This window comes from Mirounga angustirostris, unplaced genomic scaffold (assembly GCF_029215605.1).
Source record: "Mirounga angustirostris isolate CCGP_5_RB_7025 unplaced genomic scaffold, mMirAng1.0.hap1 SCAF_3, whole genome shotgun sequence".
NCBI lineage: Eukaryota > Metazoa > Chordata > Mammalia > Carnivora > Phocidae > Mirounga > Mirounga angustirostris.
In genome coordinates this window covers 115124329-115152167 of record NW_026991711.1, presented here as the reverse complement: position 1 = coordinate 115152167, position 27839 = coordinate 115124329, and the positions used below count along the sequence as shown (strand labels likewise).

The 27839-nt window shown below is 35.4% G+C and overlaps 1 protein-coding gene across 12 annotated transcripts in view; it reads right to left on the bottom strand.

Moving 5' to 3' along the window:
• MBD5 (methyl-CpG binding domain protein 5) overlaps window positions 1-27839 on the bottom strand; it is a 440770-nt gene that overhangs the window by 34990 nt on the left and 377941 nt on the right. For 10 of the 12 annotated variants that reach the window (XM_064586492.1, XM_064586493.1, XM_064586491.1 and 7 more), the window contains 4 exons: window positions 24657-25330; window positions 15865-15967; window positions 14624-14804; window positions 7626-9761 (listed from right to left, as the gene is read on the bottom strand). In XM_064586492.1, the coding sequence (XP_064442562.1) occupies window positions 7626-9761; window positions 14624-14804; window positions 15865-15967; window positions 24657-24769 (2533 nt within the window). In that variant the 5' untranslated portion in view covers window positions 24770-25330. The remainder of the gene's footprint in view (window positions 1-7625; window positions 9762-14623; window positions 14805-15864; window positions 15968-24656; window positions 25331-27839) is intronic. The other 2 variants (XM_064586490.1, XM_064586494.1) reach the window with 1 other exon arrangement.

Below are 27839 nucleotides of genomic sequence, written 5' to 3'. Positions count from 1 at the left end.
AAGACAAAGGTAATATCTACCCCTTTAGATTTATTTCTCTTCTTTGTCACTGATATTCTTTAAGAAAAGTCATTGTTTATATTATGCTAAACTCTTCTATGGTTGGTTCTTAAGTGTTAATATTGTTGTACACATCTTTGTATGTGCACAGAGATGACAAATGGACAAATAAGGTGTTTTAAAAATGTCATTATACCAGTTTGATCTATAATTTCCAATTTAGAATAAATACTACTTTATGTTAGAAAACTTTCTCTAAGTGAAAATACCCAAATTCTAAGTTAATATGCCCAAATACTGATTTTTATCCATAAAAAATTCAAGAACTAAGAAACGAGTCATATAAAAGATACACCTTCACCATTTGACCTTTATCATTTGCTTTGACAGTTGTACTTTAAATGCAAACAAGGTCAATGGTAATCCTTAATAAAAACGAATGCCTGTAGAAGCAAGAGAAAACATCATGCCCTAGTAAGTCTAATAAATATAATTCACTTTTCAATCCCATGGAAATAGTAAAATTTTCTCTATATTTAAAGGATTGATTTTAAAAAAATAAAAAGATAACTTGTATGAGAAGTCTAGATCTTCCAACAAGACATTATTTTAATGGCATGGTATATGTATTTACAAAAACACATCAATTTCTATCCTCATGCTTTGGATCCTGATGTAAATTCCTAGCATTCCCTTACCAGAAGTAGGCAGGAAGACCTAGGGACTAGTGGCTATTTGTTCCCTAAAAGGAAGGAGGGAGGGACCCCAAACCAAAGCACTCAGAGAAGGGGGAGAGGGGGAGGAGACTGAATGCAGCATCTAAGGAAATGTTCTCTACCCTTAACAGGACGAAGCTGCTGGGAAGGTGGAAAACCAGTGGAAGGGATGCAGCTTGAATACTGGAATATGTTTGAATCATCATCAATATCAGTCTTGTGGTGGTAATGGAGTCAGACAAAAAAAAAAAAAGAGAGCGATGTGAATTTTTTTTTTTTTTTTTTTGCTACTGATCATGTCTGTTTCCTCTCTTAACACATAGAATCACTCTGAAAACTGTTACTTGCAAAAATGCTTGAGATTTTCCATTGTTTACTCAAGTAACAAAGTTTTGGGTTTTCTTACAAATACTTTCTATCACATTTTAAAAAATATTGTAAGGAAACAAATATTGAGAAATTAGGTTAAATCCCCTTGCTTGGTGGGATTTCTGCTCTTTGAATATGGGGGTAGAGTCAGTTAAAATGCTTCAATATTCCATTCAGAACTTCTATCTCCTTATTTTGTTTAATGAGCAGAGCAAACTGAGTTTCTGAGTTATAAATACAGTTAAATTTGTATTCTTCCATTATATACTACTTTATCTATAGTGCTAAAATAGTGCTTAGCACATACTAGGTGCTCAATAAATATTTGCTGAGTTAATTACCTCAGGAATATTCTAAGACAGTTTAGGCCTATCTGGGGCTGCAAAACCAATTTAGTATGCCCCATTATATTTTGATAAATGAAATCAAAAAATAAAAATACATTGTATAACTAGGGTATTATTTTGTGCAAAATGTTATATATGGGTGCTGGGTCATGTTCCATTAGTGGGTGATAAAATCATTTCAGTGGGTCATGACTGTCTTAAAGAAAAAGAATAAGATAGGGTAAGACAGAATGGGATCAAAAAGCTCAGAGTATATCACATATGATAAGAGTTTTTTTAAAGAGACTTTTGTTATACATTAAAAACATATCTCTAGTGGATTATAATGCAACTTAATTTCTCACTGTAGGAAGAAGTACCAAAAGGTTGAAAAACACTGCCTTAAAACCAGGCCTCTGAGTTGCTCAACTTTGTGGGGAATGGTCTATGGAGTTGTGCTCCAGGAAGCATGTTTATTAGGCTCTCTAGTGTGAGAGGTATTCCTGTGGAGTTGCAGCACAAGAGTCCTGCTCTAGGGTCTCTATGATAAATATGCTCCCTTATACCTGTACCCATGGGTCTTGGACAGATAACTCTGAAATTTCCTGGAGCAGCTCTCCCCCAGGAGTATCTCAGCAACTCCTTCAGACTTCTGTGTTTAGTTCCATTTTTAATCTGTAAGAAGGTGAGTTGTTACTTTGAATTTTCAAGAAGTATAGTTCTTACAAAATAATTTTTACTCTACTCTTTGCTTGACTGGCATTAATGTTGTTTTGATATGAGTTCCTATAAAGGAAGAACTCTATGATTTATCTAGTACTATATGCATGTGGAAATTAAATCTCTTTTGATGATGCCATAGAAATATTTTTAAGCATAATTTTAATGAGTCAAATTCTTGTAGAGTTAACATTTACTGCCTAGAATTTGGGTACTTTTAAAGCTGCGTCAATGTTTTCAGACCACTTGATTTTAGTAAATAGTAGCTTAGGCATGTCCTAGAGAACTCAAGGATTTCTAGTGACTTCATAAGTGAGTTCAGTGTATTGCAATGGAATAAAATTCTCCCAATTTGCACACTGGGACAATTTATTTTTTGAAAGGTACAAAATAGATCATTGAATCAGCAAACATATCACACCACTCTGAGTTCTGTTTTCACCTTTGATTATACAGACTCAATGTCTAAAGTCAAACATATTTTAACTCCTTCTTTTGTACACAAGGAAACATTAAACCTGGAATATGTAAACAAAACAAGTGGTGTTACCCTGATAATCGGAAACCTTCTTAAACAGCAAGACATTGTTGTTAAAATATCTTACAGCAAAGAAGAAATGGCTCATTTTGCGAAAACTTAACTGAAAGAACAGACATAGATTTTTATCACACAATCAAGAATTTAATAGAGTTTTGGTATTTGGTTAAAAAACAGAGCAGAAGGCAACTTTGAACCTAGAAGCCTTGTGCATCAGATGAGGGATAAAATCTAAGCATTTAAAAATTTTGGGTGGAAATACTTTTAATAGCAACTATTATTAATTCAGTCACAACCTTAAAGGAGCCTTTGCCCTTCTTCCCTCTACATTAGTCTCTGTAAGACTAGAAAATTATTTCTACACAAACTTCCTGTATCCTGAGACGGCTAACTTATATAGTACAATCCATTCTTGAGCATTTTTATCCCACAATCTTTTTGCACCTGTAACTTCAAATGTAGGGCATGACAATGTCCCTTTATTTATTTATTTTTTTACTGGCATGTTCTGAGAATAAATAAACACATAGAACAAAAAACCAAGCTCATTACTTTGCAGTCTTTTACCCAAGGTGTTCTTTTGTGGTCTCTATTTCATTTTCTTATACCTACCATATCAATGGCTGTACTGAGTTTCAATCAAATGTATTTTGTGCTGAAAGAAAAACTCTTTCTTTTCCAGAGTTTTTAAAAAATATGTATAAATATCCATGAACATACATTTACTCATAGGTTTATTTATATTCTTGTTAGTCCATGTATCTCTAAGAGTTAAGGCAAATCAAGGTTTGAATTATTTTCTCTTCTGGTACAAACTCATACTCTGCCTCTTCAGAGGATTCTATTCGCATGTGTTTAGAAGAGTTGATTAAATATTTTTTTATTAGAAAAAATAAGAGAATATAGCAGGGCTTTTAAAGTGAAAAAGTTGTATTTCATGATTATCACAATGGAGAAGGTAAGGTTCAGTTATTAAATTGGTGAGCAGAGTAGTCTAAATCTTTTTTCTTCTTTGAAAATTGTAAAAAACCCCAGGCCACATGGACACTGACAAGACTAGGTCCTCTGCAGAGGCCGAGGTTCCTGGCATGTGTGGTTTTGTTCTCTGGCCAGCAGGCAGGCGGCACGGGCCTGATAAAATTTGCCAAGCAAGGGTACTTGCTCTTGGATTCCTCCCTAAACCAAACACCAACAGGACACGTGCTGGAACCACTTAAATGCTGAAACTTGGCTCTCTTCATAAAGGGAAAGTTGCTTTAAACGTACACTACTGTTGGATTTCAGAACATACCTGCATTCAGCAGTTTGAATGTTTGGACTGAGAATCAGGAACTTTGGGGTTTGGTTGCCAGATCCACCAGAGCTTTGCTTTACAACTTGAGGAATGTCAGCAAGTATCCTACTGGTCATTTTCTAAATCTGTTACATGGAAATATTAAACTTTACTTGTAATTTGATATCCAAAAAGTTAATAGAAACCTGTAAACGTTACAAGCAAAGTGCTCAGAGAGCTTTCATGGGAAGGCAATTTCAAAACACCAAACAGAATTAATAGTCTTGTATAGTCTTATATTTTAGAAATATTTTCTAAGCATTTTATATCTTTTATCTGATTTTTTTTTACTACCTCTGCCTCCCATTCCCACATTTGAGATGTAATACATTTTAGAATTCACATATAGGCCTAAAAAAAATCAGTATTTGGGTTGTTTACAATAGAAAAAAATTTTAAAAGAAGTGTCTGAAAATAAATTACCAATCAAATTAAGTGTTCTCAGAGCAAGTGATTTCTTCTCTTAATCAAGGTCTTACTGTAACATTTTTGAGCTGCTTAGGAGAGTGGAAAAGGCACTGGATTGAGCAGGTCACTTGAGTTCTGTCCAGGCTCCGTTACCATAGAGAAGAGTAGGACCATGTTCCTGTGGGGCTCTTCCCCCCCTGCACTGTGTGATCATGCTCGGAAGGGCAGAACTCATATCTACATAGTTGCCTCCTTCAAAGATCTACTGACACGTCACTCACTAGGAAAAACATTCTTATCTGATTAAGTGAGGTGATACAAATTCATTAAAATAAAGGTCACCAAATGTGATTCACAAACGAGGGGCAGTTCTCTTGATAAGTTTGGACATTTCATCTGTGTTGACATAAATATCCTAATCATTATATACTATGATATCAGAGTCCAGAGAGAAGGCAAAAATAACTGACTTTTGTCTAAAAGTGCATCAAAAGTTTACAAATGTGGCTTTTAACACTCACTGATGTGCTTTAATTCATGACCTGTTGGGCATTTTTAAAGATTTTGCAAGTGAAAATAGCATTTTTGACTACTAAATGTTTTAGATGAAGAACTTGTACAGCTGGGGAGAAAATGGATTTTAGGATCAGATGAACCTGAGTTCAAATCTTAATTCAGTTATGCATAATCTCGGACAGTTATTTAAGTTCTCTGATGCTCAGTTACTCATCTCTAAAATGGGGGCAATAATACCTTATATTTTGGGAAACTACACAAATTAGAAGTAATATAGGTAAATCATCTGGCACATAATAAGTACTCGATAGCTACAAGCAACATTTTAAGAGTAAAATGCATTTTTCTTCTGATGTCTTACTGGTATGCTAGGAATACCTAGCTGAACTTACAGGGATAGCTGTGATTGTCATCTGCTGGTTCACTCTGCATGCCTAGCCTTGGTACTTATTTGATGGATGAATAAATGTCAGTGTAAATAAATATTTAGGCTGAGCAATTATAATGACAGTACATTCAGTTGGCACAGTTTACTGTGTATCAAAAAGAAACATGGCATTAGAGACTTCTTCAATATTCAACTCATCAAAAGAGATACATTAATTAGTAAATCTACACATTTTCACAACCAGCTGCACATCAGATCTATGTACATTAATTAGTATTTAATTTTATTAGGTTTAATATTTTAAAAATTCTTACTGACCTAGATTTTCATCAAGTATATGCTTTCTGTTAGCTTACACATGATTGGTCACATCCATATCATTACTAGACATTTATTCTTGTCCCATTTAGCTATTTCTATGCTAACACTTTTCTCATATTAATAAATTTTTCAACCTGTGTGTTTGCCACTCCCAGCACTGTCAATCCAGATCTGACGCTTTACAGAGGTTCATGGAACAAGAAAATACATGTCCAAGACTATATAAAATAAGTCTATAAACTTAACATTCAGAAGAAACAAAAATATAAATAAGTGTTGGTCTTTTCCATTATGGATGAACTGCAATACATCATTAATAAAATATATACACTTTGCAATATGAACTCAGACCTGAAACAAAGTAAGTTGAGGTAAGGGGTATCAATTATGTAAAGATATATAATACAAGGAGACTAACAATGTCTCATCCAAATGACTGAAGGCATGCTTAATAAATACGGTATATCTTAAAATAGTTACGGATTTTATGTGGCTTTAATCTGCTAAAAGCATAAGATTAAATTTTCACTCGTGTAGAATTATTCAAAAAGGAATATGAGTCATTGAAAAGTTGGAAGCCCCTTTGGAAGAAGGATCCTGTTAAACACATACAAAATAGGTTCATGAGATTCTTTAGGTTAAGAATATCAAGAAGGCACTAATCATTTCGATTATCTTCTCCATCGTATATTCTTTTTCACAAAAGAGGGTCAATGAGTAGTTCTTCATTAAACACTGACATCCAGACATAGAACATAACACAAGTTGTGGAGGAGGGCAGGTAGTGACACCAGGAAGGAATACACTGGATTTTACTATCAGCAACACAGACATGTTGGTTCTAATGCTTTTGCAGCACGATGGTATATTACAGTCTACACATATCTACACAGTAGCTTATTAGTAAAAGCCTAGCAGTTTTCTCATCTCCAGTAGCAATCTGGTCTGCAGAGCCCACTGTTTTCGTATCTGAGTAATACTGTCTCTACAATTACCTTTTGTTTCCTCCCTGTCATTTCCTACAAACCTCTCAAATCATTAGTGCTGGGTTCTGGGTATTTTCACGGTCAGATTATCTGATGTCTCAATGAATTTACCTTTTTAGTGCTTCTTTCCTGATTTTTCTAACAATTTCTGATGACTCTATTGCACAAAACACAGTTCTTTCTAATGTGTCTACTTTTAAATAAATTTGTCTCCTTCATTATAGTGGACGAAGAGATATAATTAAATTTGGGTTCAAAACCTTAATGTCAATGGTAAAAATAATGGTTAACTTCTACAAGAAAATTGTAAAACAATTTCAAGATCAAAAATTCTGGAAATCAGGTTTTCAAGCCTTTTTTTATTAGAAAACTTAAATTATTACCTTTTTTTAAAAGGGAGGAGCCAATATCCATTTTTGAATTTTCTCAAACAAATAATAATAAAGGATAGCAAACTAGGTTAAGAGAACACATTAGAAGGCAGCTTTCTACTTCATACAACTTCTAGTTACCTTTTCCTATCCATTCACCTATTTCTGGTCAGCAGCAAGAACAAAAAAAAATCCATTTATTTTTTCTTTTTTGGGTTTTCCAAGATGAGCGTCATTTACCTGAATACAAACAAAAGCTAGGGGAAACGGCTTTTATGTTGGCATAGACCAAGTAAGTACATGTCTCACGAACCGGGAAACCCTGCCTTCTATGGCTTCTTTTGCAGTTTAGAGTCCAATGGTTATATAACCAACTGAAAGTCAAACAAAATTCAAAATGACACAGATTGACAACAAATAACGGAAACACACGGAATCCCCTTGGTTGTTCTTTTTTTCTAATAGACAAATCCCTAGCATTCTGTAAATAAAGTTATAAATACTAAAGAAATGATGACAATTTCACAACGGGGAAAGGATCATTTCTTATCATAATAAATATTTTGGTACAAATTTTAAAAAAACGTAGAAAAGTTTAGTACCTTGGGGTACTTTTCTCTAGTAAAACCATACCTGCTTCAGAACTTGTTTGATTATAGCTGCTAACAATGCTGTTTGGTATCACTGGAGTGGAGGACGTTGAGATTCTTGACTGAGGTGGATTGGGATGTAATGAGTTTCCTAAAGCCACGCCCGACTGACTGAGCATCCCACAGTTCCCGCTAGCCTGAATCTGATTTATTAAACCTGCAAGATGGTGGTTTGGGACTGGGCTGTTACTGTGGACAAAGTTAGTGTTTGCACTGTGGCAGTGCACGGCTTCCCCTCTCAAAGGTATGTTCTGTGTCAGTGAGTTCTGAAGAGCACTGGAGTTCATACTGGGCTCTGTAAAATGCAGCTGGTTAGCAGAGCAAGGCAAAGCAGTATTTGAGCCCCCACAACCCGGGGTACTATTGCTACTCAAGTGAGAGCTTTGACAACTCATAGACTGTAGTAACTGAGACATTGAACTGATGGGAAAGGAACCCTGACCCTGCTTTCTCAGCAAGTCGGGTCCAGGCTTAGGAACTGCAGAACTATCCATTTGAGACTGTCTGAGCAAACTCAACACTGTGGTAGGTGGCTGTTTTCTTTTCCGCAATGAGTCTTTTTGCTGAGACATCAGCTTATCTCTTAGTGCTGCTCGGCCACTTTGCCCTTCCCCTGTCGGGAGAAGCATGTTGGCAGTAGGAGGGAACATGGTGTTTAAAGTGCTATGTCCTTCAGTGTTGCTACTGCCAGCGACAGCTCCAGAATTGCTACTGCTGCTGCAGTTGTTACCAGCAAGTTTGTTTTGATTTGCTAGCTGTGCTTTGGCTGCTGCTGAGAGTAAACTACTTGCTGGAAAGGAGGCAGCATTGTGCTGGTTCAAGATCTGATTTAAAGGCATTCCCAGCAAACCAGGCTGACTCTTTACAGAACCACTTCCGGCAGATGCAGTAGGAAAACCTGCACTGCTTGGGGTACTTAGTACATTACTCATTCCAGCAATTAATGGGTTAGGGATATCCTTGTACTGATGATGTCCATCGGACTTGGTAGAAGGGCTTGATGGCATTGATGGCCTTGGGGACCCTATCGTTGACCTTGGTGACCTGGGTGGAACCTTAATACCACTACAAGTGGCCTGGGGTCCTAGAGGTGGCATCATGAAATTTCCGTGATCTGATGATGTGGAAGATGAGCGTGATCTTTGGGGCGATGCCTCAATCCTTCCAATTCCAGTCCCCATCATGTGCACTGGGGATGTCACTGGAGAAGGGGACAGGGAGGTTGAAGCTGAATGCTGAACTCTTTGTATGTGACTCCCATGATTCATATGACCAGGTTTTATGGTTGGCAAAGGGAGATTACTTGGCAAAGGAACAACAGCAGGAGGCATGCTTACATTCATCACAGGTACCTGAGAGTGGACATTTGAATGGAAACTAGTTGGATTAATGATAACAGGGTTCTGATTCACCGGTTTACTAGGAATAGGGTCAAGAATGCCAAGTGGATCTTTCTCGGATGTTAATGGCTTTTTCTGAAGAGCACAAGAAGGTGGAGGAGGGGGAGGTGGGCCTTGGGGTGGTTTGTGGTGGAACATTGCTCGTGGTATTTCCATATTAGTTGAAAAATTACACATTGGTTTTTTCATTACTGGACTCTTTGTAGTCAAGGTTGGGGAAAGAGGTATATTAGTCCTTCCAGCCATTGCACAGGATGACTGTACAGGAGAACCATGTAGCATTACTGAAGGTGGAGAAAGAGGAGTCCTATTCAAATGAATAGGACTAGAATTGGGAGCTCCATGAAAACCAGGATTACTTCTTGTGAAAACATCTGGGCTTCCGAGTGGGTCAGTCCTTGGAGAGATTGAGCCATCTCCATATATCTGGGAACTTGACGATGCTGGGCTGGGCAGGCCTCCATGGCTACCACGGAACGGAGATTTCTGTCCGTGTTCACTGCTGCCCAATCTCTGCCGGGGGTAGACAGGGTGGAGTTCTTGCTGCTGGCTTCCAGGCAATTCTTGTACATATAGCCTTCCCATGGCATTTGATGACCCAATCATTAACTTGAAAGGATTCTTACATTCAGGCATTACAGAATTTGTAATTCCTTCATGTGACTTATTTCTTACGGATCTTGGAGTTGCTGCCCGTGAAGGTACTACTGGAGTTGCATCTGATGTGAAAGACAAACAAAAATTCTGTTAGTACTCTCAATTCTTTTGTGTTGGCATGGGGGGGAGGGAAGGAAAGGAAGAACTGAGGAAGGGAAGGCATCTGGAAATAGAAGTTTGCAAAAAGAAGCTGTGACTCTATGCAATTAAAAAAAAAGTTCTGTACTCTACAGTAAACTTTGAAGGAAAAAATACACATTATTCTCCCTCAGTTGAACAAAGGTTCTCAGTAACTGCTCATTATGCTTGTTTACTTCTTATGGGTTGAGGAAGGATGGGGAGCTGAATCAGTATATACTCACATTAGCCATTCTAACAGTATTTATAATATGAAAAATCAAGATTGACAGCTTCTACGGAAATGGTGATGTTACTATCTTGTCAGATTTGAATTTTTTAAGAACAAGGGTTACAATAGCAAATTATAATCTATATGGCATATTTTCTTATAAATGCAATTTATATGCAATTATAATGCATTGCTATTTTTTAAAAATTTAAATTCAATAAGCCAACATACAGCACATCATTGGTTTTTGGTGTAATGTTTGATGATTTATTAGTTGTGTATTGCATTGCTATATTCTCCAGAAAATTTGTTACCCTATAAATGTTTCTGTTACCTTACTGAAACTTCCTCAGGACAGGAACGAAAACTCTTCCTTATCTCAACATTCTCACTAGGAGAGCAAAAGAGCCTTAACTTTAGTGAATTAAGTGAATGGGATTTTGATTCTTTTAAAATGGGAGTGATAACAATAGTAAGTGCTGTGATATCACAATCATGCTTAGCTTCATGAAGTCTGTAACAGTGTAACATTGCAATCTCTTTGCCCTTGATCAGCCATTATTGTAAAAACAGCCTTGGTCAACCAACTTAGGTAAAAGATTGTGACTCTTTTATTTGGATAGAATTCCTATGCAAAATTTACTCAGAAGGCTAAAATCTTCAGTACTGGGTTCCAATTGAGTATTCTCTTTTTACAGCAAGCATTGCTCCCTCCCTGGCTTTTTGGAATCCCTTCAGTTCTTTTGGAGATCAGACAGAATACAGGCAACAAAAGCAAGCTGGCTCATCATACAGAATTTTCATTCTATCATGTCAGAATTTTAGGTTTAAGTTTTTTAGCCCCTGAGGATGTTTAACAATTTATAAAGTTGTGCCTTCTAAAACAGAGATGGCAAATAAAATCAGCTTCATATGCCAATTCCCATCAACTGGTGGTGGCTGCTTAGAGAGCTACGTTGAAAGGATGTCGCACCCTGGCTGGGCTCTGTGAGAAAATGCCAATGAGTCTGCTACAGGCACAGGTGAGGAAAGTGGTACCATTTATACTATATATTGCCCACTGGCAATATATTAGCAAGTATACTTGGGTTCACTTGCAATCAGAGGTATATTTACTTAAATGGATAATCGCACACTTAAGGTAAATATACTTCTCCTACCTGCTAGATAGTATACAGGTAAAATTATATCATAACAATTTCTAAGACGGTAGTTCTCAACCTGAGATATATAGAAGTCTAGGTAGGCTGCATTAAAGAAATAAAAGAACGAAGTGAACATATATTTTTCTTGGAAAAGTGGGCTTTCTGTTTCTGGTATGGTAGAGATTATTTGATAGAGTGGTTTCTGCACATAATATATGAAAAGTTGAGAACCAATGATACAAGAGAATTGCAGAAGATAAACCCAAATGAACTTATTTTCTTATTAAAGACAGAATTTTAATATTTGGGGCATTGCACCTAGCATCTAGTGAGAGCACAGAACACATAATCATTAGCATTATTACATGATGAACTGTGTCCTTATTAGTAACAAAACCATGGAGTTGTGTTTTTTTTTTTTTTTGGTTATTTATATAATTATGTACAGTTCAATGCTTAAAAATACAGACACTGGCATTCTTATATTCAACAGAATTTAGAAAACAGCTGTGGTTTGGAAAGGATTTCTTCCATACATGGGGAAAAATTGTTACCATCTTTAAAATGACAGGAATACTGAATAAACAAACAAAAGTCATGCCGACATTGTGTTACATTTAGGAACTAAATTATTACAAGAGTTGGCAAATGTAAATGCTGGGCACTCATCAAGTGCTTTCATGTATACTCAAGTAGACCTTTCAAAAGAATAGACAGAAACTAAATATACCCGCATGTATGTAAATAAAGAGGGATGAAAACTACAACCTGAGTCTCCTTAACTTTTATTTAAATCCCAACCCTATAATATAGTTTAATATTAGGAAATTAAAATAAATGCTATGTCTGAAGCTAGTAAAAGGGTAGCAATTAATCCAATAAAGCATATCATTTTAAAAGGGGATGGAGATATACCTCTTATACCTATACTGGTTAAAGATTTACCTGTAATTTCAATAATGAAACTTGTACGTATAGAGTACAACAAAGGACCTAGATCAAGATTCTGTTAGGCTCATTAAAAAAGTGACAAGGCAGACTTTGCAGAAAGAGGTAAGTAAAATTGATACAATGTGATATGAGAATGACAGCAGATACATGCAAGGTAATATGCAAAATGAAAACGTAGTTATATCAAGGTGGCAAGATAATGGTAAATTTCAAATAATTTATTACTATTAAATGTGTCTTTAAATTGTTGCAATATCTTTTAATTTAAAAAAATGTAGCTCATTAAAAGAAAAAGAAAAATTCCCTAAATTTTTTTTTCTTACATACCTTAGTGGAGCAATTTTTTCTGATCATTCCTGTTAAAGTTCAAAGGTTAGAGGGTTATTGAAGAGGAGCTCTCTGAGACAGCTTTGTCTCTTCCTGCTCTCTTCACATGAGTTCTAAGTGTGACTCTTCAATTACCTGTATGATGTCACAACTGGTCCTTTTGTATCTAAAGCTGTTAGTGATTTGGCGCCAACTTACCTACGCAAATTTAATCTATTCACTCAAGTCAGGTTAGTGTCCACATCATTTCTTAGTTGTACTATACTCATACTGAATAAGAATTTTCTTATTTCCCTCATATGTCTAAATCTTACCATTTTCCAGGGCTGGTTCAAATCTGAGGTCTACCATAAAGCCTTCTCTGATCACTACAAGTTATACCCATTGTTCCTATTTTTTAGAACTCTGCAGAACAATATCACTTATTCTTCATAAACAAATGCTTTGGTGCTCAGCCATATTTTATCTTGAATTATTACTCAACCGTTAGTTGATCGTAATATTTTGAAGGGAGTTCACATCCTAGCTCATACAAAAAGAAGTTCCTGAGTCTCAAAGTATAGTTCCACAAATTACATATTAGTTATAAAGGGAAAAGTTACCTTAACAATGGAGAAATTGGATATACATAACTTTAACCAAGCACTTAAGCTTAATGTCATCAATATGGGATAAACTGACATTATGTGCCTCCTAATGAGGACATAACATCATCTATGCAGTATTCTATCAAACTGTGTTTAACCTGAGTGTAAAAAAAATATGAAGAAATAATCAGGCAAATCTAACTTGAAGAATATTTGTAAAACTGACCTGGACTCTTCAAAAATAGATTTTAAAAGATGGGGAAATTGGGCACCTGGGTGGCTCAGTTGGTTAAGTGACTGCCTTCGGCTCAGGTCATGATACTGGAGTCCCAGGATCGAGTCCCGCAGTCCGCTCCCTGCTCAGCAGGGAGTGTGCTTCTCCCTCTGACCCTCCCCCCTCTCATGTGCTCTCTCTCTCTCTCTCTCAAATAAATAAATAAAATTTTTAAAAAATAAAAATAAAAAAAATAAAAGATGGGGAAATTGGTGTAGGTTAAAGAAGTGTAACAATTTAGTGCAGTTGTACAATCTTTGATTGCCTCCTGGGTTTAAAAATCGAAGAAACTATTAGGACAACTGGAATAATTGGAAATTATTAGGACAACTATTTTTTAATTATATACACTGCATTTTAGATAATAAGTGTTAAATTTTTTGAATATGATAATTAGGTCATGGTTTATATAGGTGAACATCCATGTGTACTGAAATATTTAGGGATGAATTGTCATAATATTTGCAACTTTTGCCACAAAATGTTAATTGTCAAGTGAAGGGTACTTGGGTGCTCAGTGAACTGTTTATGTAATTTTTCTGCAGCTTTGAAATTAAAAAAAAATAAAAGCATGCATGCGTGTGTGTGGTTCTGTGTGTGGTGGAGGTATGAAAAGTTTCTGATAAGGTGATATCTCTTAGTAGGTGTTCAAGAAATAGCTATTAAGTGATTGAAAGAATAACACTGGGGGCACCTGTGTGGCTCAGTTGGTTAACTATCTTCCTTCAGCTCAGGTCATGATCCCGGGACCCTGGGAATGAGCCTTAGTCCCTGCTCAGCGGGGAGTCTGCTTTTCCCTCTGTCCCCCTCATTGCTCTCTCTCTCTCTCTCAAATAAATACATAAAATCTTAAAAACAAACAAACAAACAAACAAAAAACAACTAACACTGCTAACTCTGGACAATATTGCTGGTTCTCTTTGAGGACTTGATACCACACATCTAAACCAGCTCGGAGAAAGGTTACATTTGTTTCCTAAAAACCAATGGTACTTTCGCATTTGTTAGTTCAGCTCTGTGTACTTGCATAGCATTTGTATGTGTTAATTGGTGTTTATTCTGCTCAGTTAACTCAGTGACTTAAATAGGAAATTTGGGGAGACAACTTCATAGGAATTTTTCAGATTAATTTACTATTTGTAAAAAAATGATAAAACATATATAACTTTAAAAAGCATTCTGCATATTTAAAAAGGGGACTCAGAAAATGTTTAGCAAAGTGATTTCCAGTGACTCCTCTAGGAGAGAAGTTGGGGAGGAAAATTTCTAAACCTTTCACCACATTACATACTTGTTCCTCCCCCGGGACTGGTGAGCACCAGAGAAGGATGTGGGGCTTCCATGCTTTTGTGAAGTGTAGCCACTGCAATGATTTTTCTTTTATGTATGCATAGCTTTGTGACATCTTCATCTGCTTTAACATCTTCTGCAGTTCTCTGTTTCACAGCAGCTCCAGGATCAAAATTAAACACCTGGAAAAAAAATTCTGTTTAGAATGTCTATAAAAACATTAAATTAAAAAAAAAATCTCCTTGTTATAAGAAAAGTTTTGCATAGATTAAGCAATAAATTTGAGCAAAACTGTCTCAAGTTTTTAAATTTAAGAAAATAACTTTATATATAGTATAATAAATATTTCTGCTGAACTCTTGGTTTTTAGTGACAAAGTAAATAATGAAAATAAGACAACCAAGATAAATATATGGAAAGGTATAATACCTGATAATGTTTCCAATTTTAGATACTTCCTGATGTTACAACAGTACAAAAACAGATGAAGTACAGTTAAAAACCCGTAAGAGCTGACATTTCTACATGCTAACTTTGTCTTTGGCTTTATATATTATTATATTAATATTACTTTTTCATGGATTTAAAAAGTCTATTACTCTATTTTTAAAAGATCTGATTACTTATTGTGTATACACTTACAGACCGTTTCAAATGCTTTTTGGGGGGTGAATGAGGTGACACAAATAGAAGGAAAAACTATTTATTAAACTTTAGTTCTAAGATTAGCACGTAATATTCAGAGAACAATGACCTGTTCCTATTCTATTCTAAAATATTTAATTATTTAAAATAACTGTATTTTTTACCTAGCAAAGGACTAAAACAGCTTTACTTTTGGCTCGGAGGGTTCAGCTTTGTGATTTTAGAAATATTTGTGGCAAATTTATCAACACCAGTGCAAAAAAATCATATTGCAGATTGAGCAGTTATAGTAGGGGAAAAATACTATTAAACAGTGAGCATGGGTGTAGCTCAAATAAAAGGGTGCTAAAAAGATTCTGATGAAATATTTAATATGAATATAGTTTGTCACCTTTGAACATGACTGGGACTTAACTATTTCCTGCAATTTTAAGCATTCCAGAACGCATGCAAAAGATATCTAATTAGATAAAGACTTTAAAATGCATATATGATTGGAGAAGTAATATAAAAATGAAATGCCAAATGAGAAAAGCAAATATATGAAACACCTAAAAAAATACAAAACTGCCAATAGATCTATTGTTAAATGGTTACCTTGGGAAGAATAAGAGGACATTCCAAGCCACACTTGCATGTTCCGTCAGTAAGCAGGTATGTTTTAACCTGCTCCAAGCAAGATAACAAAGACCCACTGGGACTGTAAAAATAGTTTAAAAAAACATCAGGAAATAATTGCGACTGTACATATTAAATGAAAAAAGGCATAATTCATAGTCTTACTGTCCTTCACAAGATGACATTTTCCTACTAAGGAAAAACATTTGCTTTGTCAATATTACGTTATCTACTAAATTATAGCCTTTAACACTATCGCTCTTTCTTTTAACCAAACTATTTCTCAGAAAAATAGAGATTTTCATAGAAAACTAAATAAAAGTATTTTGAAAACCAAGAGTGGACTAAGGGGATGAGAAAAATGTTATTCTTAAAAAAGTACAGAAGCAGGCAGGAAAGGACCAAGAAAACTACATGAAAGTAGTTATTATTTTAAACTAGAAGATCTACCTTTAAAGCTGTTTGAGGAAAGACTGAAATTTAGGAACATGTTGGAAGTCAAACCAGAAAGTCACTAAGTCTATAAAAGTTGGAGCTAACACATTCTTGCCTTTAGTCTTGGAGTCTAGAACCAAATTACCACACATCTAAACCAGCTCGGAGAAAGGTTACATTTGTTTCCTAAAAACCGATTTCTCTTTTTTTCCCAATCCATGGGAAAAAGCAGATTTCTCTTTTTTTCCCAATCCATGTGTTTCTTTGAAGATAAACAAGTCTTGAGGCCCAACTCAAATTGTACTGAAGAACCATACCCTATTCGTAAGGAAAGAGGAGCCATGCAGAACTGACAAAGGATGGGGAACTCCTTAAGAAAATAGGGTTTTACATGGCAGAAAAGTGCCTTGCAGGTCTTCTGGTTGGTAATTGGGGTAGTTCTCTCAATGTTACTACTCTGTGGGTCAAAAAGTCGGTATAATACATGAATACTGATCAAGTTTAAGCTTACAGATTAGGTACTAATTCAGATGACAGGGTTAAGTCTTTGATTTTTATTTACAATGAGGGTTAGTTTAAAACGGGCTATCTGCACCTTAGGACTTTTACTATTAATATGTTGATTTTACAACTTAAATGCATATTATGCTTTGAAAATTATCATATATTTTTCATTCAAGAATATCTTTTATTTATGACTATTTACTGAAACCTTCACTTTAGCCTTCTGATTAAATTTATCCAGAAACTATACTCTCCATTTTGTATACAAAGCATGACTCTACTGGGGGCAGACTGCCTGTACAAAAACAGAGGTAATAGTTTTAGATCTATAAATAAACCAGCTTTAAAATGCAATTCATATTTATGGACAATCATATAAGTGACTTATGAATGTAGAAAGTCTCAATCAAAATCCTCAACATTGTTGACTCATTCTTTTGTTTAGACTAACAATTTTTTACAGATGATATGCAAAAAATAATTCCCATGTTACAGATTGAGTTCCACCCCAGTGGTAGGGGCAACCAGATGATTTTGAAGGTCTGGTAATTTTTATAAAACAAGATTACCAATCAGTTGTCATATGAAGAATTCATGAATTTTGTGAAAAGAAACTGCCTAGCATTTTATAGTTAAAGAAAGCATACGGACTGAATCCTAGAGGAGTTTAATTGTAAAATGAAACCTGAAGATAAGAATTCCTGAATTCTATTAGAGTACTCTACTCTAGATACTTTAAAAACATTTCCTCTCAATCAGTCAGTTGAGTTCTTCCCTTCAGTTGTAGCTCTTTAATTAACTTTTGGGAGTAATAATTAATATAAAAAATAGTTACAAGTCTTACGGCACAGATAAAGCTCAAAAGATTGGAAGCAGGTGGGAAATTTAATGTGCAGCCTCAATGCCACCCCCAGGCAGGAGCAGCTGGAGACTAACCTAAAAATTACAAGTAAACTGCACATTGAGAAGGGAGCTACAGAAGGAGGGCTAGCCTCCTATATATGTTTAAGTAGTAATTTTACCAGTTATATATACAAACAAATAAAAACCATGCTGGCTTAGTTTATTTGATGGTGCTTAATCTTATCTAGCAAAGTTTGTTTCCAAAATAATTCTTAGTGTATAGATCTGGATTTGGAGAACTCACAGTAACAGATAATGAAGTCTGCTTACACTTGGAAAATCATAAATGAACAAGATGAATGACAGATTTTTAGCCTTAACTTGGTTTAACTTAGTTCTCAGCAATCTGAAAAGCTGATATATCTTTTATAGGGATGGAGATGAAGTAAAAAAATTAAATTATTAAGATTTTAGACTCATTTGCTCTAAGTTGAATATATATTTGCTCCTTACAGACTAGACTAACCATAAATATAAACAGTAACACTGATATCTTGCTATATTATACTTAGAGCAAAGTATTTTTAGCAGTTTTTAAACAACATTGGCAATAGGAACACTTCAAAAAAGTTACGTGTCCTTGTCCATCTTATCTACTGTGAGATGAGCTCCATATTCCCTGCTTTCTTTTCTCTTCACTCCAATAATATAGAGCACATCTTTACTATTACAGAAATAAAATACTTATGTGCAAAACAATTTCAAAAGGTAATTAAGTTTCCCTCAAGAAACAACTTACACAAAGCAAACAGATCTGAGATAAAATCTGAACTGACTTTTGAGTTGTTAAGGTATGAAATCATTTGTATTTATACAATAGAAAAGATCTCATTTATATAAATACATCCTTGTACAAATAGAGAATTCCACTGAAGTGGGATACAAATAACCACACTGAAAGAAATAGCATTAATGTAATGTAATGTAACCATATTAATGATGCAATGTTATATCTTTTAAAATGTAATGATGTAATGTAATGTAATGATGCAATGTTATATCTTTTAAAAAGTCCTAAGTCTGTTTCTGATAGTATTTTTATTACATCACAAAGAAAGATTTATGTTATCATAACCTTTCATATACTCCCTGATAAGCTACAAAATAAGTAACTTAGGTGGCATTTGTTTAATAAGAAGACTAAAACTTGGTTAAGCATTCAAGATGAATAGTGTAGGAAAATCCTGAGCTCAACTCCTCCCATGGACATAATAAATCTACAACTACATATGGAATATTGCCCCTTAAAGACCTAAAACTAGATGAACAGAGAGCCTCCACAACAAGGGGCAGCACTGAGATGGGTGGAAGAGGCAGAGATACAGTCTCAATAAGGAAAAAACCACACCCGATGCATGAAGTTCCACAGTCAGGAAGAATCTCAAAGGTATGGAACTCTTCCCTAAAAAACAAGTGATTTAAGCTCCACATCAGGCAATCCAACCCTTAGATCTTGCACAGGAGGGACAAGCCCCCAAAATAGCTGGCTTTGAAAGCCAACAGAGAATATGTCCAGAAAAACTACATATTTATAGGAAAAAAAAAAAACTGCTCTAAAGGGCTCATGCATAGACTCAAAACTAGAGCAAAAACACTAGATTGAAAAGTGCATAGGCCACAGTGAAGAATACTTGGAGTGCCTGCTGGAGAGGCATGAGGCGGCAAGGCCTCTTCCCAAGGACTAAGACACTGGCGACAGTCATTTCTGCTACCTCATTCTGCCATGCTGATCCAGGCACTGGATCCATTTTGGAATCCTCCTACTAGACCACTAACGCCAAGGGTGTGCCTTGCTGAGAACTCTACACAACCTTGCACCTCCATCAGGCCTTGCAGCCAAGAAGACACTAATCTTGCCCACCAGCATGCCTGCAGCAGTTACCCCCGGGCCACAAGCCAACCAGGCCACGGGTCAGCCCTGCCCAGCAGTACAACCACAGCAATTGTGGCCCCACCACAATAGGAGGGTACACAATGCCCATACAAGGGATACCCTGTAGCAGCTGACTCCAGTGGTTAGGGAGGATTGCACTTTTGGCCCCATAGGACATCTTATATAGGCCACTCCTTCAAGACCGGAGTGGTAGCTGAACTGCCTAATACATAGAAACAAACACAGAGAGGTAGGTAAAATGAGGAGACAGAGGACTATGTTCAAAAGAACAAGATAAAACCTCAAAAAAAGAAAAAAAAAAGAACTAAACAAACAGAGATAAACAATTTATCTGTTAAAGAGATCAGTTATGGTCATAAACATGCTTACTGAACTTGTGAGAACAATGGCTGAACAACACATTTAGAATTTCAACAAAGAGATAGAAAATAAAAGAAACTACCAATCAGAGCTGAAGAATACCATAACAGAAGTGAAAAATACACTAGAGGGAATAAACAGCAGAGTAGATGATACAGAAAAATGGATCAGCAATCTGGAAGACAGGGTAATGGAAATAGCCTAAATTGAATGAGAAAAGATAAAAAATAATTTAAACAAATGAGGACAGTTTAAGAAACCCCTGAAACAACATCAAGCATACTAACATCCACATTATATTTAGGAGTCACATAAGTAGAAGAAAGAAAGTGTTGGAAACTTATTTGAAAAAATAATAGCTGAAAATGTCCCTGACCTGGGGAAGAAAAGAGACATCCGGGTTCAGGAAGCACAGAGAGTCCCAAACAAGATGAACCTACAGATCTACACCAAGACACATTACAATTAAATATCAAAAATTAAAGATAAAGAGAGAATACTTAAAAAAAAAAAAAAGAAAAAAGAAAAAAATTAGTTACTTATTAGGGAATGTCCATAAGACTATCAGCTGATTTTTCAGCAGAAACTTTGTAGGCCAGAAGAGAGTGGCATGATAAATTCAAAGTGATGAAAGGAAAAAGCTTACAACCAAGGATACTTTACCAGGCAAAGTTATCAATCAGAATTGAAGGAGCGATAAATAGTTTCCCAGACAAGCAAAAGCTAAAGGAGTTCATCATAACTAAATTGGCTTTATAAGAAATATTAAAGGGACTACTTTAAGTTGAAAAGAAAAGGCCATGACTAGAAATAAGAAAATATATGAAAGAAAAAAAAATCTCACTGGTAAAGGCAAATATACAGGAAAGGTAGTGATCAACCACTTATAATGCTAGTATGAAGGTTAAAAGACAAAAGTAGTAAAATCAATGATATCTGCAATAACTAAAAGATACACAAAATAAAAAGATGTAAAACTTAACATCAAAAACATAAAATGTGGGTAGAGGGAAAGCAAAAATGTAGTGCTTTTAGAATGCTTTCAAACTTAGGCAACCACCAACTTAAAATAGATTGCTATATGTATAAGTTGTTATATATGAACCTCATGGTAACCAAAAACTAAAAACTAAAATAGATACACAGAAAATAAAGGGAAAGGAATCCAAACATAAAACTAAAGAACATCATAAAATCACAAAGGAAGAGAGCAAGAGAAGAAAGGAACAGAGAAGAACTACAAAAACAACCAGAAAACAACAAAATGGCAATAAGTACACACTTACCAATAATTACTTTAAGTATAAATGGACTAAATGTTCCAATCAAAAGACACAGAGTGGCTGAATGGATTAAAAAAACAAAAACAAAAACAGAAAGAAGACCCATCTGTATGCTGCCTATAAGAGACTTACTTCAGATCTAAGGACACACACACAGACTGAAGTTGAAGAAATGAAAAAAGATACTCTATGCAAACGGAAACAAAATCAAAGCTGGGGTAGAAATACTTATATCAAAAATAGATTTTATAACGAAGACTGTAACAAGAAATAAAAAAAAGAAATCACAAAATGATAAAGGGATCAATTCAACAAGAAGATATAACATTTGCAAATATTTATGTACCCAACATAGTAGCACCCAAATATATAAAGCAAACATTAAGAGACACAAAGGGAGAAACTGACAGCAATACTATAATATTAGGGGGTTTTAACACCCCACTTACATCAATGGATAGATCATCCAGACAGAACATCAATAAGGAATATTGGCCTTAAATGACCCACTAGACCAGATGGACTTATTAGATATGTACAGAACATTCCATCTCAAGTGCAAATGGAGCATGATGTCAGGGTGCAGAATAAGTAAATTTAAGAGATTGAAATCATATAAACCATCTTTTCCAACCACAACAGTATAAAACAAATGTAAAATCAATTACAAGAAGACAAATTGAAAAAACACAAACACATGGAGACTAAACATCATGCTACTGAACAACTATTGGTCAATGAAGAAATCAAAGAAGAAATAAAAAAATATTTTGAGACAAATAAACACAACATTCTAAAATCTATGGGATGCAGCAAAAGCAGTGTTAGGAGGGACGTTTATAGTGACACAGGCCTGCTTCAAGAAACAAGAAAATCTCAAATAAATAATTTAATCCTACACCTAAAGGAACTAGGAAAAGAACAAATAAAACCCAAAGTTAGTAGAAAAAGGAAATAAACATTAGAATGGAAATAAATGAAATAGAGACTAAAAATAAAAAAAAATAGAAAAGATCGATGAAACTAAGAGCTGCTTCTTTGAAAAGATAAACAAAATTGAAGACATTTAGCTAGACTCATCAAGAAAAAAAAGAGAGGACCCAAATGAACAAAATAACAAATGAAAAAGGAGAAAAGACTCTGAATAGCCAAGCCAATCTTGAGAAAGAACAAAGCTGGAGTTAATCACAATCCCCATTTCAAACTATACTACAAAGCTATTGTAATCAAAACAATATGGTACTAGCATAAAAACAGATACACAGGTCAGTGGAACAGAATAGAGAGCCCAGAATAAACCTATGGTTATATGGTCAATTAATCTACAACAAAGGAGGCAAGAGCCTACAGTGGGGGAAAAGACAATCTCTTTGATAAGTGTTGCTAGGAAAACTGGACAGCTACATGCAAAACAGTGAAACTGGACCACTTTCTTGCACCACACAGAAAAAATAAGTTCAAAACTGAAGACTTGAATGTAAGATCTGAAACCATAAAACTCTTAAAAGAAAACATAAGCAGTAAGCTCTTCAACATCAGTCTTAGCAATATTTTTTTGGATCTGCCATGTCAGGCAAGGACAGCAAAAATAAAAATAAACAAAGGGACTATATCAAACTAAAAAGCTTTTTACACACTGAAATAAATCATCAACAAACAAAAAGACAAATATCCAATAAGGGGTTAACATCCAAAATATATAAAGAACTCATACAACTTAATATCAAAAAAACCAAACAATCAGATTTAAAAAATGTACAGATGACCTGAATGGACATTTTTCCAAAGAAGACATAGAGATGGCCGACAGGCACATGAAAAAATGCTCAACATCACTATCTATCAGGGAAATGCAAATCTAAGCCACAACGAGATATCTCCTCACAGGTGTCAAAGTGGCTGTCATTAAAAAGATAAGAAATAACGAGCAGGATGTAGAGAAAAAGGAACCCTGTGCACTGTTGGTATGAATGTAAATTGGAGCAGCAAGTTTGGAAAACAGTATGGAGCTTCCTCAAAAAATTAAAAATAGAAATACCATATGATCCAGTAATTCCACTTCTAGGTATTTAACCAAAGACAATGAAAACACTCATTCAAAAAGACATTTGCACTTCTATGTTCATCACAGCATTATTTGCAATAGCCAAGATATGGAAGCCCCCTAGATGTTCATAGATAGATGAATGCACAAAGGAGATATGGTACACACACAGAGACGCATACACAAACAAACACACTGGAATATTACTCAGTGATTAAAAAGTATGAGATCTGGCCATGTGTGACAACATGGATGAATGGAGTGGGTAGTACGCTAAGCAAAATACGTCAGACAGAGAAAGACAAATACTATATAACTTCATTTATATGTGGAACCTAAAGAACAAAACAAATGAATACACAAACAAAATAGAAACAGACCATAGATATAGAAAACAAACTGGTGGCTGATAGAGGGGAGACGGGTGGAGGGATGGACAAAATTCATGAAGGGGATAAGAAGTACAGTCTTCCAATTATAAAATAAGTAAGACACAGGGATGTAATGGACAGCATAGGGAATAGTCAGTCATTACTGAATAATTTGTATGATGATAGATGGTAACGAGACTTATTGAGATGACCATTTCATAATGTATACAAATACTGAATCGCTATGTTGTACTAATAAAACTAATACAATATTATAGGTCAGTTAAAAAAAACCCTGAAACTTCTTGTCAATAGTTGAGTTATTCCATTCAGCTTGTACACAAGATACATGTTACCAAAATTAAAAAGACCAGGCATTTGCATTTTATTTGTATGATTTTTCCTTGTGAGAGGAACAGCCATCTCCATCATGACTTTTTCTTTTTTACTATTATATGCAATGGAATAGATTAAAAACTGCACAGAAAAAAATAGGGAAATTATTTTTAATTAATATCAGGACTTAAGACTCATAACTGAAACTGCTTATAGATAAAAACACTCAACCTTACATCAGAAAAGCCATATGAAGCACTAGAAGGACAGGATAATATTGTCAAGAGATATCCGGTCTCTTTCCAGTATTTTACATTCTCCTGTGAATGTGGTAACGATGCTTATATGTTTCTTTTAGAAATCTTCATATTTTTCTTTATCCTTGTTACAGAGATAAGCGGAATGACATCTTATATAAACACAAGTAATGCATAAAAAATCTCTCTTGTAACCTAAGGCAATTCACATTGCAAAACAGTACAGAATGAAACACTCGAATATTTCTAGCACGAAGGCCATTTACTCAAATTTATGTGAAATGCTGTCAGTGATGGTATGTTGCTCCCTCAAAGGAACAGACTCTACCTTCCTAATTACAGGATTGCACACGTGGAGGTGACAAAGGTAATAAGGTGGCTCACCTGACATAAAGCACTCCATTTTGATCCACACGACGCTGCCAACCCACAGGAACTTGTATAGCTGGAAGACCTCCATCTTTGTCCCCTCCGTCACAGTCCTTGCCTCCATTCATTTTCTGTGTCTGCTTGGGACTCTCCAAAGATATCAGCAATAAGATGATATCCTTATATTACAGGGCATGATGGCCTTCAAAAACGGCCAATGCAGCACAGTTTTTCCCAGACTGTACAAAATGCATTGGGAAGCTTCGGCTCAGTTTGGAACCAAGTCCTTGAAATCTGCCATTGTGGAAAAAATCAGTTTCCCATTATAATCTACATTAAATAAACAATATTTAATTCCTAAGGATGGTCTACATGGGTAAAAATGAGTGCCTCTGACTAAGGAAAATCATATTCACCAATGCTGGTACCTGCCTGAATTGGGGGAGGGGAGGAGTGTAAAGTTTTTAGTTCAACATTTTGTCTTGAACCTTGATGTCAGACTAAAATAACCTCTATGGTCTAGAGAATGGTCTCATTTTTACAGTGTGAGTCGGTTAATATTTCCAGGTACTACCCGCCTTTAGAGGCCACATTCTTTAAATTTTCTCTTCATCTTCCAATCTGAATCCAAGATGTTGTAGGTTGGTTCATCTGATGTTTTCATGTCTTCAAAATTCCAATAATGTAGCCTGAAACATATATAAATGTGTAAACTTTATATTTAATATTGAAAACTGGGAAGCTGCACACATTTAAAAATAGAATAAACTGCTAAGTGCACCAAACCACTTTGATGTTCTCTGCCATCAAAATCACACGTCAAATTTGTCTTGTTTTCTTCTTCCAACTTGATCCACTTACTCCAGTTAACCAATTTGCCTGCTCTTCACCACGTGTAACCTTCTAATTATTAGAGATAGACATAATCGTGGCATTTCACACACACACACACACAACCTCCTTCTTACTCACAATAAAAATGCATCTATCACCTCTTATGTTCTGACAACTGGAAAGTTTTATACTAATCCAGTTACATTTTATCAGTCTTTAATTGTATATGCCCTTATGATTTACTTTGTTTTTCTAATCATCATATTGGCCTAAAGAAGAAAAGGTGTTTTTTTTTAAGAAAAAATTAAAAGAAAATATACAGTACATTTCTAAGTACAAGAGATTTTCCCCCACTGTTCTTGAATATAAGAGTGGGAGATGCTTTATAGATAAGATTTACAAATTCCTGTCTATTATGGGGTACTCTCTTAATTCCTTTATTAAGTCACAAGGTGCTGCTTGGGGAAAATATACTGGCTTGAGACAACAGCAATCAGTGCTACTGATTGAAAGAGGTCATCTTAATGGAATCGTTAAGTAAAAAAAGATAGCAAATAAAATTTTTAAAAGATTTAGTACTTAATCCTAATGGAGAATGTGATGTAACAGTTGCTAGCCTTATTTCTGGTGGTATACAAGCCTTTCTATAATCAATTTAATATGTAGTGTGTAATTACATTGTGGGACTCATGAAACTATACTAAAGGATGAATAAAAAAATCATTCTAGTGTTAAATGAGTGGGACATGTGGCTTGGGATAAAAATGTCCAGTGACAGCATTATCCACAGATTCAAAAATGCTATACTCAAACAACTTAACTAAAGGTGAAGATGATATGCTCTGGAAGACTGTGTTAAAGGACTTAAAATTCATATGAAAATATTAAAATCGTTTCAAAAGTTAAAAAAAGATTTATATTTTACTTGTTTAAAATATGTATGCATAACTTAACACATTAAACAGTGTAAATAGACACATAACTACTTTATCTACATTCCTAAAAGCCTACAATTTAAGTTAGCCCCAAACATTTTTGGGGCTGTCTTTATTGAGAAAACGGGAGAATGCCTTATATTAAAAGGCATCATATATTCGGGCATATGCTCTATTTGCAGCCTGGACTCTGAGACAGATAAAGGTCATTTAGCTGAAAGTACAAACCTTGTGAATGGGTGTTGTAAACATTCACAAGCAATGGGAAAAATAGCAAAAATTTATTGGGAAAAATGTGGGGTATAAAGAAAAGTGCCCAGGAGTATCATTCCCAATGCTGTCTCAAGCTGCTAACTTAACATTGTTGGGGCCACTCCATTGTATCTATGCTTCTCACAGAAATGACCCATTTGTCTCCCACTCACTGCAACTTAACCATGACCCCTGCTGATCATGTATGCGTTTATTCATGTTTTATTTGACAGTCAGCAGCTACTAGGTACAGGGTACTATGCTGTGGCTGGAGTACAAAGAAGGAGGCACCTCTTTATCATCCATAGCCCAGTGTAATGTTTGGCATTAAAGAGCTGTTCCGTGTGGAAGAATATAAAGAAAAGAGGGAGGAAGGATAAGAAAGGATGGAGAGCAAGGAAGGGTCAGTCCTGCCCAGTGGAGTTCCCAGTGCTAATGAAAGATGGAAAAGAGACATGAATTTCATACCATCCTGGACTCCCAGTTTTGTCAAATAGTAACAGACCCAGATTATTGAACCTGTTTTTTTTAAACAGTCCTTTTTCATGCTCATTTTATTACCGTGCTTTTCCCAATAAAATGCCTTCAGTGGCCTGTGATCATTAGATTGGACCAGCTCTCATTCTCCCTACTTTTGAGCTTTCTGACCATTTGATGCCTATTTTCTTTTTTCTTTCTTTTTTCCTTTCCTTTCCTTTCCTTTCCTTCCTTCTTCTTTTTTTTTTTTTCTGTTTGTTTGCCTGCTCTTGCATGTGACTCCAACTTCCCTGAGACAGGCTGGCTCGCTCCATTAAGTAATTTGTGGATCTGCCAGATAATAACATTGGATTGATTCCTGCCAAATACGTTTCTCTCATATTTCAGTAATGAAAAATACAAATATCTGATGGCTGGGTTTTGCTTAGACCAGCAGTTCTCAAAGCATGGTCCTGGGACAAACATCATTATTGTCAATAATGCCCAGGAACTTGTCAGAAATACAAATGCACAGGCCTGGCCCCAGACTTAATGAATTAGAAACTCTAGGGGTCACTCTGTTCTTTAAGAAACCTCCAGGTGATTCTGATGCATGCTCAAGTTTGAGACCCACTGGCTTAGACTATTGCCCCTGCCTCCTTTCCAGGACATGGCAGTTTTATATCTCCACACTATGTAGGCAGCCAGCCCTCTACTCCCT